Genomic DNA, 13997 nt, shown 5'->3' on the forward strand with positions numbered 1-13997 from the left:
CAACATGCACTCTTAACTCCTGAGCCTTCACTCCAGCCCCTAAATTTTTAAAAACTTTTTATTATTTTCTTAAGATTTATTTATTATGTACACAGAAGAGGGCACCAGATCTCATTACAGATGGTTGTGAGCCACCATGTGGGTGCTGGGAATTGAACTCAGGACCTCTGGAAGAGCAGTTGGTGCTCTGAGCCATCTCTCCAGTGCAAATTTTTTAATTTTTAATTTTAGTTTTTTTGTTTGTTTGTTTGTTTTTGAGACAGCCTTAGCTGTCCTGGATCTCACTCTGTAGACCAGGCTGACTTCAAACTCACAGAGATCAGCTTGTTTCTGCTGAGTGCTAAGATTAAGGGAGTGTGCCACTGTCAGCAGGGCCAGTTACGGTTTTTTTTCTTTGCCTGGTGCTGGTGACCAAACCCCAGGGCCTTACACTTGGTGGACGGGCTCTCTGCTATGGACACATCTCCTGTCTTTATTTTGATATGGGTTGATAGTTTTGTATGTATGGTGTTGATGCAGTGTCTCATTGTGCAGCCAGGGCACAGACCTCTGACGGGCAGGTAATGGATGCTTGTCACCAGGGGTACTTGCTGTAGGAAAAGATTGTGCTTTTCCATTCTGCCATGTCAAAGCTGTTTTCAGGCCTCAAGGTCTTTAATTTCTTATGAAGATGAGTGGGAGTTTTTCTTGTTTTCCTTCCTGAGGATGATATAATATAATGCCTTTGAGGAATCCCATTTCCTGTAGGGCTCTCAGCAGTAGCTGCTGGTTTCCTCTGCCCAAAAGCAGTAGTTGAATTAGTCTCTATGCCTTGAATGAGAATTGCGCAAGGAGTATATAATCCTCGCACTCCAGAGGAAGAGGCAGGCAGATCTCTGAGCCTGAGGGTAGCATGGTCTACGAAGAGTTCCAGGGCTACACAGAGAAATCCTGTCTAGAAAAAAATAAAAAACCCTCCTGAGGCTGGAGAAATGGCTCAGTTTAAGAGCACTGGCTGCTGTTCCAGAGGACCCTGGTTCAATTCCCAGCACTCACATGGCAGTTCATAGTTGCCTGTAACTCCAGTTCCAGGGGATCTCACACTCCCACACAGACATACATGCAAGTAGAACACCAATGCACATAAGAAATAAGAAGGAATCATTAAAAATTAAGAAAAAGAATGGCACAAGGGAATTGTGGTTTGTTTTCTCAATTGGGAAAGTAGATAGAGACATACAAATGGGATGTTTGGGGTTTGGGAAAATGGCTCAGTTGGTACCCCAGTATGCATGGCACTATGCCATGTTTTATTTTTGTGGGCATGTGCTAATACCCTAGGCAAGAAGAAGTTTCCTTGAGTTGTTGTAGGTCCTGGTAAGCAAACTGTGAAAGAGAAGCAAAAACTCTGATCTCTGGAGAGAGTGATCAAGTTATTTACAGTATTAAGGGAAAGCACATTGTTCAGAGAACAGTGAGACCACCCACTGGAGGGAGTTAGAGCTGAATGGTTTCCATTGTGCTGCTCTGTGGAGACCAGGTGTAATCCACAGGTGAAGGAAGTTGTGCTCAGTTCCTGCTGTCAGCTGAAGGCACAGTGTGTAGGAGGATGGCATTAGAGCAGTGTTGTGTTGGTTTGGTAGTTGGGTCCTGGACAGAGTAATTATATGACTGGTCAAGCATGTTCTCTTCTGGGCAACTGCATGCAAGGACTGCTGCCTTTCCAGTGAGACAGGGCTGAGGAAGGGTGCGTCACAGTGCAGGGATAGTGTGGTTTTCTTGCCTAATGCCAGGTACAGGAACTCATCAGAGGAGGGAAGTAACCAAATCTCCCCAAGTGCATTGTGGTCTAGGAAAGTAGATGTAGCCAGTCCTTTGTCAAGTGGCACCCTGATCTTTGCCTCAGAGTCCAGTGACTTTTTCATAGTTGAGGCTATTATTAGGTCATTTCCAAGCACCCCCCACCCCCAGGGTTTCTCTGTGTAGCTTTGCCCCTTCCCTGGATCTCGCTCTGTAAACCAGGCTGGCCTCAAACTCACAGAGATCTGTCTGCCTCTGCCTCCCGAGTGCTGGGATTAAAGGCGTGCCCCACCATCGCCCGGCTTCTGTATAGATTTTTGAGAATGATACCACCCCCCCAAAAAACCCCAAAACAACAACAAAACAAAAACAAACAAACAAAAAAACAAAAACAAAAAAACAATGTTTCTCTATGTATCCCTGTCCTAGAATTTGCTCTGTAGACCAGGCTGGCATCAAACTGAGCTATCTTATTGCCTTTGCCTTCCAAGTGCTAGAATTAAAGTTGTGCGTCACTAGCCAGCTGGGAATGATCAACCCCCCCCCTCTGTTTAACAGCCTTGGCTGTGCTGGAACTCACCTTGTAGACTAGACTGGCCTCAGACTCACAAGAGATCCGCCTGCTTCTGCCATCTGAGTGCTGGCTGGGCTTAGGTGTGAGCCACCATCGCCCAGCTGGGAATGATTGATTCTTGAACACAGTTTCTGGACAAGGTCCTGCCCTACACATAAGGCTATTGACTGGCTACCAGAAGTTCTTTCTGGGCCAGTAGGTGCTGAGAAGGAACCACCTCTCACCTGTTATCACACCTTTCACTGTGATTGGCCAGTGTTATGGACTGAAATTTATTATTTTTTTTTTTATTTGCAGGATTTGTTCCAACAATCTGTTAAAACATGGTGGATTACTATGAAGTTCTGGGCGTGCAGAGACATGCCTCACCTGAGGACATTAAAAAGGCGTAAGTGATTTCATTTCTGAAATGATACTCTGTACCATGGTTCATTAGTAATTGGATAATGTAACTTGTGTCACCTATTAAACCTTTGATTTTGTTTTCCTTTTTAAAAATTAGTTTTATTTTCTGTGTGAATGTTTTTTTTTTTTTTTTTTAAATGTGGATGGTTCTTAGGTTGACCTCACATGCTTGCACACATATATGTGGGTGAGAAAGGAAAACTTGGTAACTCAGACTGTTAAAATAAGAACATAAGAACATTTGCCATTGTGTGTTAGAGGCCTTGGGTTCCATCCCCAGTTCTATATTTACTAGGTGATACTTTATTATGCCCCCCCCCCCCCCCAACCCAGGGCTGTTGTTTCTACTGAACTGTATCTGTACCTCTTCAGGATTTTTTTTAAAAAGTTGGTGTATTACCAGTTGAGTCTTGGTGTTTATTTGTCTTGGTATTTATAAGTCTTGCTTATTTCTGTTGTTGTGATGAAATATCCTGTAACAAACAGTAGAAAGGGGTTTGTTTCAGGATATAAGTCACATAGTCCAGCTGGGCGGTGGTGCTGGTGCTGGTGGTGCTGGTGCTGGTGGTGCTGGTGGTGGTGGTGCTGGTGGTGGTGGTGCTGGTGGTGGTGGTGCTGGTGGTGGTGGTGGTGGTGGTGGTGGTGGTGGTGGTGGTGGTGGTGGTGCACGCCTTTAATCTTGGGAGGTAGAGACAGGTGGGTCTCTGTAAGTTCGAGGCCAGCCTGGTCTACAGAGTGAGTTCTAGGCCAGTCAAGTCAAGAGAAACCCTGTCTTGAAAACACACACACACACACACACACACACATACACACACACACACACAAAATAAAAAAGCAAACAAACCAACAAAACCCTCCCAAAAAGTCAGAGTACATTATTGTAGGGAAGTCACTGCAGGATCCATAGTTAAGATTAAGATAGATGGATGCATAGATGGCTGTGTTCTTGCCCGTGCTTAGCTTGATTTCTCTGCAGTTTATGACTCTTGCCTAGGAAATGATGCTGTTCGATAAACTATTGCCTTTCCTAGTCAGGAGGTGTCTCCTCTCAAATCTAATTTTTATCAATCTTGATGGTATCCATAGCTTTTCTCCTGTGGAAACAAGCAAAACCTCTTCCCCAACATAACACACATCCTGGTTTCCAAAGTGAGGTCAGCACATCTTTAAAATAGGCAGACTGATTTAATTCAGGTTTTTTCTACTAACCAATGTCTCTCCGCAGCTGTCCTTTCCTTAGTATTTTAAAATTTTAAAGTTAATAAAGCACCATGGAATCTATTTCTGGGAGGCCTTTATTATTCCTTTCTGTTTATTAAGCATATCTTGTAAGTGCGATTAGATCTTTCTATAACTGCTTGTCCTGTAGCATTGTGTGGTATACCTGTAATATGCTTTATGTTGTTATATGCAAAAACCTTTCATTTTACTAGAGACATGCTGGAGCACTGTCAGTCTTAATTTGTGCAGGTATACCCATAATGGCCATAACTTCTAATAAATGTGCAGAATCAGCCTTTTCAGAACTTAAAGCCTTTGCCCATTAAAATCTTGTATATATGGTATGGCACACATACTTTAATTTTCCAAACTCGGTAAATGAAACACATCTATTTTCTAAATTTTATTTCTTTGATTACCCTTTGGGTTACTTCCTGCAGGCAATAGAGTTTGGTTTTATGAAAAACCAATTCCTTTGCTTGTTGCCAAGTAATAGAAAAATCTTTCTTCAAACCTATGGTTTTTTTTTTTTTTTAATGAAATTCTGATGCTTTTAGCTCATTTCCTACCAATAGCTGATCAATTCCATCATTACTGTGTGCTAAAGGGCCATGTACACCTATATCAGATCTGTTATATATATGTTATATACAATGAATGATTTCTGTTTCTGATTGTTGTAGTTGAATAAATAACCAAGTTAATTCTGAATCATCTGGAATAAGTTCAGTGGTTTCAATATGTAAAACAATTCTGCATACTGAGAGTCAGTAACTATGAGGTTCTGGAAATCTAATAATACTATGAGAATAGCATATAATTCTGACTTTTGAACAGAATCATACATAGGGCTTTGAGTCACTTATTTTTTACTGACTTATAACCTGCCTTTCCTGATTTGCATCAGTATAGAATGTAGGGGCTCTAAGATTGGTGTTTTCCCCGCACAATGTGAGGGAGGATCCAATTAGTTCTTCTTATAAACTGAAGTCTCTTGCTTATGGATTATTTGTTGTTAATTTCTCCCAAGAAATTATTGCAAGCTCTTTGCCAGTGTTCATTTTCTGCCTATAATGAAGAAATTATTAAAAGGTACCACAATTTTTGCTGGGTCTATTCCTGCTAATTGGTGACGTCTCAGTTTTCCTTTCAGAATCAATTCATAAACCTTTTCTATATAAATCTTTAGTTATTTACTCTGTGTGGCAGAAATGTGCATTCTAAAATATTACTTCTCTCCGCATAAGAATTCCTGTGGGAGAATGTGTAGAAGGTAAAATAACCAGAATATAATCAAGCTCTGGATCCAAAGTGATCCATATGTCCATCCTTTAATTTCTTTTCTACCAGAGCCAATTAATTCTCTGTCAGCCTTAGCTGATTCAATTTTTCTTGGACTATTTAAGTCCTTATCATCTTGCAAGGTTTGAAATAAATTACTTAGTTCTTGAATTGTTAATCCAGTTGTGGGCCATAGACAGTTAATATCTCCCAGCAATTTTTGAAAATCATTAAGAGTGCTAAGATAGTGTTAATTTCACCTAATGGTGAAAGCCATTTTCTTGCTTAAGGGTAGGTAGTTTTTTTTTCCCCCTCCCCTCCCTCCCTCCCTCCCTCCGTTCCTCTCTCTCTCTTTTTTCATTTTTGAGACATGGTCTCACTGTGTATAACCTTGGCTAGGTTGGAACTCACTATGTAAATCAGGTTGTTCTCAAGGCACAAACCCTTCTGTGCCTGCTCCAATTAGTGGTGTACACTACTACACCCAGCTCCTTATATCAGTTATTAATGTTCTATGGACTTCATATGTGCTCAGTATATACCCATTTCATCTTTCAAGGTATCGGAAACAGGCACTGAAATGGCATCCGGACAAAAATCCTGAAAATAAAGAAGAAGCAGAGCGGAAATTCAAACAAGTAGCTGAGGCCTATGAGGTGTTATCGGATGGTAAGTCCATCTGAGCTTGTGAAGGGCAGATCTTTCCAGAGGTAGCAGAAGACAAAGGATTTGTTTGCCCCCCTTCCCAAAAGGGTTCATTTCCTTGTGGATGTTGCATCTGGTACAGCTAACTACCAGTGCTGAGGAGCTATAGGCTATGGGGAGATTTTCCTGGCTGGAGTTGAGGGAGAGTTGGGTTTAAGAACTTTTGTGTCCACTCCTGATCATCTTGACCTTATCTCCATTGTTCTACTGCAGCAGGACTTTATTAATAGGATAAGAAAGGGATTGAACATTCTGCTCCAATTTAGACTTTGATTCCCTACTTTGGATCTAGAGCATCGGCATTAGGTGCCTTTGTGAAGATGGGTTGTATTTTGCAATTAGGTGAAGGATTAGCTGTCAGCTAGGGACAGCCATCAAGTTTGAGTTTGTGGCAAAGGAAAGATTTGTATCTGTAGGCCTGGGGACAGTGCCAGAGACTGGAAAAGTCCTGTCCACATCGCTAGCTTAGGATGTTGGGTGACTTGGCATGAGTCAAGGCAGAGGGTTGACTTCAAAAGGTTCTGTACTGATTCACTGACCACAGAAAATAACAAATAGGTTCTTATCATTAAGAATCTGTTTCTAGAAGGAACCTGAGGTAAAACTCACTGAGCCAGCTTATTGGCATGCAACTCCTTGCATTATCTATGCTCTGACGTGTCCCCTTCTCCCCACTTTTAAAGGCAAATCTGGAAACTCTACTTCACAAGTTTTTTTTTTTTTTTTTAACTTATGAAAACACTGATAACTGGAATCCTGCAAATGTGACAGTGTCTTCACACTGTTGGGACTTTTGAGCTAGTGGCTGCAGCCTGGGCCTCAGAGCTTGTGTCACTGCTTACAAGGGCTCCTCTTACTCAAAATAGGGTTCTTCGTTATTTTGTTTCCCCAGTTGTAGAAGATGAGATTTTGGGGAGAACAGAATGATGTATGTAAGAGGCAGCTGTGCTTTTCTGCGCTAGTCCAGAATGCAGAGGCAGCAGGGACTGTGTGGGTACCAGCACAGCACCTGTGAGTCCCGTGTGCTGTGCACACAGGCAGTCTCCTTCCTTCTATGGAGTGTGCTTAGCTGCTTTCCACTCTACCCTTAACGGCCCCTGGACTTTGTAGTAAGTAATCTCCAAGCATTTGTAGTAGTAGGTTTTCAACTGGTCTTTTGAGAGAGAGAGTCAACTGTCTCTTTTTTAAAGTCAGGGTCTCCTAACTCTGGACCTAGATTTAAAACTTGGGAAAATACTGATTGAATTTGGAGGATTTGAAAGAACTTGCCCATAATAATTGTTTTTCTCAAATTTAAAGCAAAAAAGCGGGACATCTATGACAAATACGGCAAAGAAGGATTAAATGGTGGAGGAGGAGGAGGTATGTTAATGTACTTTCTCTTTGGAGACATAGGTCTTGACAAGTCATCCATATTTGTTGAGTTCATATGATTTGTACCCGATAGTCAATACAGAGTAGCCTAGAAAGTGGTAAATTTGGGTAGACACAGAGGAATGCTTATAATCTTATCACCTTGGGAGGCTGAGTGATACAGGATAGTGCCTGTGAATTGAGAGCCTGCCTGGTGGGTGTCAGGTCACTTTGTATGATTATAGTTCTTGTGACAGGTCTTGCCTCCTTAAAGGAGTTTAAAAAAAAAAAGAACCAAGAGACTTGGGCTCAGAGTTGAGGGCCAGCCTGCTTCGTTTACATAGACCCGTCAAGTTAGGATGTTTATATTGAGCTGTATAGTGTGATAGATAACCTTACTGTGTTTTCGGCAGTGAACCTATTTAGGTTTAAACAGCACACACTCACTGTCTTGTGAAGGTGGTGTTCAATATATGAGCTGCTTCATCGTGGTCCTTAGAATTCTTGCCGTGACCTAACATGAGCATGTTGTACTTATGGAGAAATTGATGGAATATGTTACCAGCTTCCATAGGCCTTTATTATAACTAGTGACAAAAACAGTGGGAAATCTGTAGACAATGCTAGGCAAGTGCAGTTAGCATCAATAAGGCTTCTGGTTTCTAGAATCCCAGATGTGTGGAATATGTTCTCTCTTTTAGACCACGAAGCATGTAATGTTTTATGACAAACATTATTTAGAAACGCCCGAATTCATAGGCTAAACACTTTACTGTGCTTGTATAGGTGGAAGTCATTTTGACAGTCCGTTTGAGTTTGGCTTCACATTCCGGAATCCAGATGATGTCTTCAGGGAATTTTTTGGTGGAAGGGACCCATTTTCATTTGACCTCTTTGGTAAGTAACTGCTTGGTCCATTCTTTTGTCGGCCTGGTGAGGGCTCGTGGTGCCCTTTGCATTTAACACTGTGCCACATTACTAACCTTTTATCTTTATAGACCAGTGGAATCGTCAGATATTTTCTGCCAGCCTTTTCAGGCCTTTTGAATTTGTGACTGCAATATAAAAGAGTTTAGTGTATTCTTCCTCTCTTCTGTGTGTATTGTTCTAGCCTCGTAAATTTGTCTTCGCCCTCCAGCGAACCCATGGTTGGGACAGGATAGGATGTTGGAAATCTGTTCTTAAATGTTTTATCTTTTTTAACAAGTTTTATTTCTTGCTTTGGTGCTGAGGATTTGAACCCAGGACCTTGGATATACTGTCATTTTTAGCACTGACCTACCACCACTGTAAAAGCTAGTTTATGTATTAATTTGTGAGTTTGTGAAATTCACTAAGCATCATAGATGCTGTTGAGAACATACAGGTTCCATAAACACCCTTTTCTAACTGCAGTCCACTTAAAGAGTTGTGAAGAGAGGATGCGTCTGGAGCCAGGCAGCAGGAATCAGGAGTGTGAGGGTGATGTTAAGGGAGTGGTGCCGGTGACAGCTTTGGATTGTGGGAAATAGATTCTCCCATCTCCTGCCTTTGGTTTGATGCCTGACCCTGGACTCTTAGGGGCTTGTGCACAGGAGCCTTTCCATGCCTTTGCTGGTGTCAGTTACTAGAGATGTTCCATATTGCTGAGACATTTTTGAGTGTTTGACATGGGAGGTCAGGGTCGAACGTGCTGTTGCTGCCTCTTTTTGTCTGGGTGCACTGAAAGGGAAACACATCCTGTGTGGCTGAAGAGACTCCAGCACCACCAGCAACTCCCCAAGAGGAAAAAAGACAGTTGTGTCTACCAGTAATACCAGAGGGAGACAGGTGGGAGCCCCGCATGGCATGATGTTAATGGGTGTGAAGAGGAACAAGTCACCCTGGATCTGGTCTGGTAGGTCTTAGACTTTTCATGGTGTGGGTGTGATCCTGTAGTTGATCTCAGTGTTGATCTGTGTGTGTGTGTGTGTGTGTGTGTGTGTGTGTGTGTGTGTGTGTGTGTGTGAGAGAGAGAGAGAGAGAGAGAGAGAGAGAGAGAGAGAGAGAGAGAGAGAGAGAGAGTGAGTTTCCTTTATCCTGCCTTCCTGAGGGAAGGAAAACTGAATGTTATTACTAGTAAAGGTTGGGATGGACTGTAGTTTGACACTGAAGACCTGCTTGTTTTTTGGTGCTCGCTCCCACCCCCCACCCCCCACGGGGTTTCTCTGTGTAGCTTTGGAGCCTGTCCTGGAACTGTTCTGTATCCCAGGCTGGCCTCAAAGATTTGCCTGCTCTGCCTCCTGAGTATTAGGATTAAATGCGTGCCCCACCACTGCCCAGCAAACTGCTTGGTTAATGAAAAACATACAGAAAGTTCCCTATAAACAAATTAGTAAGAGCGAGGCCTATGACCCAAAGATTGTAGGACATTTAAAATTACAGATTAAGGAATAGCTCCCTAGCAGTATACAATCCGAATATGGCTCAACAGTTAAAGACACTTGTCACCAATTCTGAGGACCTGAATTTGGTGCTTGAGCATTTGCACAGGAACCACTAATAAATAAATGTGTGTTTAAAAAAAATAATTTAAAATCTCTCTTTCTAGCCTTTATGTACATACTTCAAAGCAGTGAGTGATTTATAATAGGCTTAGAAATGAACATTACTGTATCCATTGTTACCTGAATGTTGAGGTGCAGATGTGACTCTAGAAAACTAGAGACAGGTAGTGGGTGGGATCATGCACAGCTGCAGTAGCAGCTCCTGTCCAAGGCAGCCCACCCTGTCGTGCAGTACTCTTGTCTCAAGAAGCAAAGCAGAACAACAAAAATCACTGCTGGTATTTTTTCTTCAAAAACAAGCCTTTAGTAAATACCACCTTGGTTTGTTGTGGGACAGAGGGGTGTTGGACAGAGTCTGTTCTGATGTCCTTTCCGAGTAGAACAGCTTGTGCGGTAATATGATGAAGTAGGCTACTCCTTCTCTGAGAAGGTCATGTATCTGAAGTACTGCTATATCTTCCCCCGACTAAAGAAAAATTGAAGTCTGTTGTATGGTACACATCTTTATAATCCAGAACTTGGGAAACTGAGGCAGAAGGATCATGAGTTTGAGGCCATCAAGGCTACATAGTGAACCTTTTTTTTTTTCCTTTTCTTTTCTTTCTTTCTTTAAATACAGGGTTTTTCTGTAACTGCCTTGGGTGTCTTGGAACTTGCTCTGTAGACCAGGCTAGCCTCCAACTCAGAGAGATGTTCCCTTCTACCTCCCCAAAGTTGTGCACCACCACTCTTGGCTACATAGTAAATCTTAACAACAACAAAAACACTTAAAACAACTCCAAAGTCTCACTTTGGGTGGATGTTGCTCAGTGGTGGATGCTTGCCTAGTGTGTATGAACCCTGGATTGTGTCCCCTAACACTGTCACAGAAAAGTGTGTTTGTGTGTGTGTGTGTGTGTGTGTGTGTGTGTGTGTGTTCGTGTTCGTGTTCCTCTTTAGTGAATCACGTGGTCAGTGCTTGTTTTCCTTGAGAAAAAGAATCGGACACTCTTGCCTTTGGACAATTCTTTCTATGGGAGGTATATACTAGAGCTTTTAATTAGATAAGCTTAAGTTTTTATCAGTAGTGCAAGACTGTACTAGGCTTGTTGAGGTCTGCTCCATCTCAGGTATGGCTCAGGTAGGCACTCCTTCCCTGCATTGCCGTGATGAGTGTGGCAGTGATACTTCTTCAATCCATTCTTGTAGGTCTTCTAGGGGACTTCCATTTTCAGGCAGTAAGGATTTTCGCACAGGAAAAGAAGCTACTCCACGGCTACTACGTGTATGAGGTGACCGTGCAGCCTGCTGGTGGTATGTGGAGTGTAGACTGGGTCCTTCGTGAGGGCTGGGGGACCTAGTGCATGGTCAGCAGCATCCAGAGCCCTTGTAAACCAGTCACAGTGTCTATTGATTGTAGCCAGTGAATCTTCACTTCAATTTTTACACACCAAATTTATTTATTTCTATATTTCTTTTTTGGAGGGGGAGGGGGTTGGTTTTCAGAGTAGCTCAATTTATTATAACTATCCTGGATGCAGTATAATGTAGTGTGCTTGTTTTACCTACTGAGAGACTGAGACAGAAGGTTCCTAAGTTTGAGGCTGTTCTGGCTTTTATAGACCTAATCCTTTCTATCTCTTCAAAAGTCGTTTTTAAGATTTTATTTTAAACATAGTCTAGGCTTTCCCTGTTTTTCTGGTCAGCCTTCCAAGTGCTGGGATCACATAATGTCCTTATGTCCTGTTGTAAGGTATTGTTGAGCTACACTGTGCTCAAAATTTTCAGGTCTCTTACCCTGGTGAATGGGATGGGGTCCTCAGATTCAGAGACTTGGAGCAGGCAGATGCTTTGGGATCCTGCAGGAGCTAAAACACCTCTCCCTGTGATTAGCCACTTTTTCAGAAAAATCCCTGTAGGCAGTTTCCACAAGGAGCTCAGCAGTGGAGGGGATGCATGTGGAATGTTGAGGCCAGCTGGCCTTTACATTTCCCAGTGTGTGGATCTCACCCACAAATGAGTTGAAATGCTGATTGAAAACAGAATTTGCATTAATTTGAATTAGGATGATCTCTTCATATGTTTTACTGACCCAGAACAATATTTTACTTGTGTCCTGATTATGTAAAGTGGTAGTGTAAGACCGACAAGTACCCAGCAGTGGGCTTTTCATTCTTACTAGTTATGGCAGGAAGTATCTATCTCTCAGAGAACTGTGTGGGTTTAATGCCACATTTTAGTTTCGTTCTCACTTTGGAATGCCCAAAACAAACTACCTTTGACACTGTTGGCAGAGGGTCTCTCCTCTCTCTCCCACGCAGTATGCTCGCTCTTCACAAATTCTGGGGAAGGAAGTAGCAGGCCACCGGAAAAGGCCTGTGGTGTGGAGAACCTTGGGGGAGGGTGACTGTATGGAGGGTAATTTTTCTGAGCCGTAATTTTAATGTAGTGAGTCAGTCGTTTTACTCCCCAGGATTCGAGGAAGTGGCCAGTGAGGACTTGGAGCCTAGTGAAGATCTAGACCAGCCCTGTTTTGAGGAGTCAGTAGAAGACGCCCTGAGTGACGAGCACAGTGAGGTTTTGGATGTGATATCCAGTGAGGAGCTGGACCTTAGTGAAGATGAGTCAAGTGAAGGCTGTAGCTGGGGCCAGGGCGGACTTCTCAGTGAGGACCTGGACCTCGTCTCCAGCGAGGAGGAAGCCAGTCTCGGGGATGCGGAGGAGCTCAGCGAGGAGTATGAGGAGCTACTGAGCGAGGAGGAGCACAGTGGGCCGGAACCCGAGGCGCTGCTTGTTCAACAATAAACAGAAGGAATGGCCTGGGTCTCTTTTATAAGAAGGTTTATTTTATTTAAAATTTATCTAGAATAAAAAGAAATTGCTTCTATCACCGCCATGTTGTATGTGGTCAGATTCCCAGAGTTGACCTGGAGACCAGGGAGGGGAGGGGGCCCAGACGCCCCAGGCCAGCCCTCTTTGTAGGATGGCTGGGCTACAGCCCAGGTAACACTGGGCTGCTGAAACCAAGCACTCAGTCCTAGTGGTTTAAACAACAAACTTCCTCCGTGCTGCAGGTCAAGGTAAAAGTATGCCAGGGTCCCTGCTAGCTGAAGCAGATGTGCTGTGGGCAGCTCTTCGGTGTCCAGTTTCTCCTGTGATCAGTGCTGACCCCTGGTCCATGAGTTCATTTGATCTCGATGACTTCAGGGAGCTGCTAGTAGAAAAGCTCAGATCTGTTGAGATGCGATTACAGCTCAGGAAGACTCTCAGCAGTTGCATAGGTTTAAATCCTAGTCTGTACAGTTTAGGAGCTAGTAATAAACTTAGAAGTAGAAAATCATGAAAGCTGGGGATGTTGGAAGAGTTGGAAGTTAGAAACAATGCAGAGATCAGAGTGGAAGTGACAGAAGAGATGGCTTAATATTGCACATGGATTGTGACTCTGCGTCTCCGGCTCGACCACAGATGTCCTTACAAAGTGCTAGTTTTCTCCCCAGTGGGATAAGATTTAAAAGTATATAGAAACGTGTTAGACCAGTTTCCTTCCAGATAGTTAGTAAGATGCCTGTATCTTTCATTAGCTTCCTTGCTTGTTCTTAAAGGAAAATGGACTGTTGAGGTGTAGAGGCTACATTAAATTAGAGACGGATACCTAACCCTAAGGAAGGGGAATGGAGGCTGCTTTGGTGATTTCTTTCTGGAATAAGCTGGGTAGTTCAAAGAATGCTGAAGTAGAGGATGTGCTATTTGAAGTTTTTGTGAGGCTTGTGTTCTTCTTTCCTGTAGGAGCCTGACACCTGGCCATCCCCACAGTATTCTTGAGGTTTTCATGTACCTTTTGAGATTTTCCTGTAGTATTTCCTGTTTAACCTTTCCTCCCCCCTACCTTGTTTGGTTATACCTTTTTTTTTTTTTTTTTTTTTTTTAAATTAAAGACAGGGTCCATCCACTCCACATAGCTCCACCTGGTGGCCTGGAATTTGCTATGTAAACCAGCCTAGTTTCAAACTCATTGGCCTGCCTTTGCCTCTTCCTCCCAAGTGCTAACTAAGATTAAAGGGGTGGGCACCACACCTAGCTTAGTTCACATACTTTCGTGTTGTATTCATGACAGTGGACAGCTCAGAGATGAGTGCGACATCCTCAGTGGGTATCCATGATGTCCTTGACAGGAA

At 42.9% G+C, this 13997-nt stretch overlaps 1 protein-coding gene across 11 annotated transcripts in view; it reads left to right on the top strand.

The window, feature by feature from the left end:
- The window catches only part of Dnajb6 (DnaJ heat shock protein family (Hsp40) member B6), a 57272-nt gene that overhangs the window by 15448 nt on the left and 27827 nt on the right, over positions 1–13997 (top strand). For 10 of the 11 annotated variants that reach the window (XM_076566728.1, XM_076566732.1, XM_076566726.1 and 7 more), the window contains exons 2-5: positions 2651–2741; positions 5820–5929; positions 7265–7327; positions 8105–8215. In XM_076566728.1, the coding sequence (XP_076422843.1) occupies positions 2677–2741; positions 5820–5929; positions 7265–7327; positions 8105–8215 (349 nt within the window). In that variant the 5' untranslated portion in view covers positions 2651–2676. Of the gene's footprint in view, positions 1–2650; positions 2742–5819; positions 5930–7264; positions 7328–8104; positions 8216–11031; positions 11137–12295; positions 12710–13997 lie in introns of those variants that run through there. The other variant, XM_076566735.1, reaches the window with a different exon arrangement.

Source organism: Peromyscus maniculatus, chromosome 3 (genome assembly GCF_049852395.1).
Source record: "Peromyscus maniculatus bairdii isolate BWxNUB_F1_BW_parent chromosome 3, HU_Pman_BW_mat_3.1, whole genome shotgun sequence".
In the NCBI taxonomy this organism is placed as follows: domain Eukaryota; kingdom Metazoa; phylum Chordata; class Mammalia; order Rodentia; family Cricetidae; genus Peromyscus; species Peromyscus maniculatus.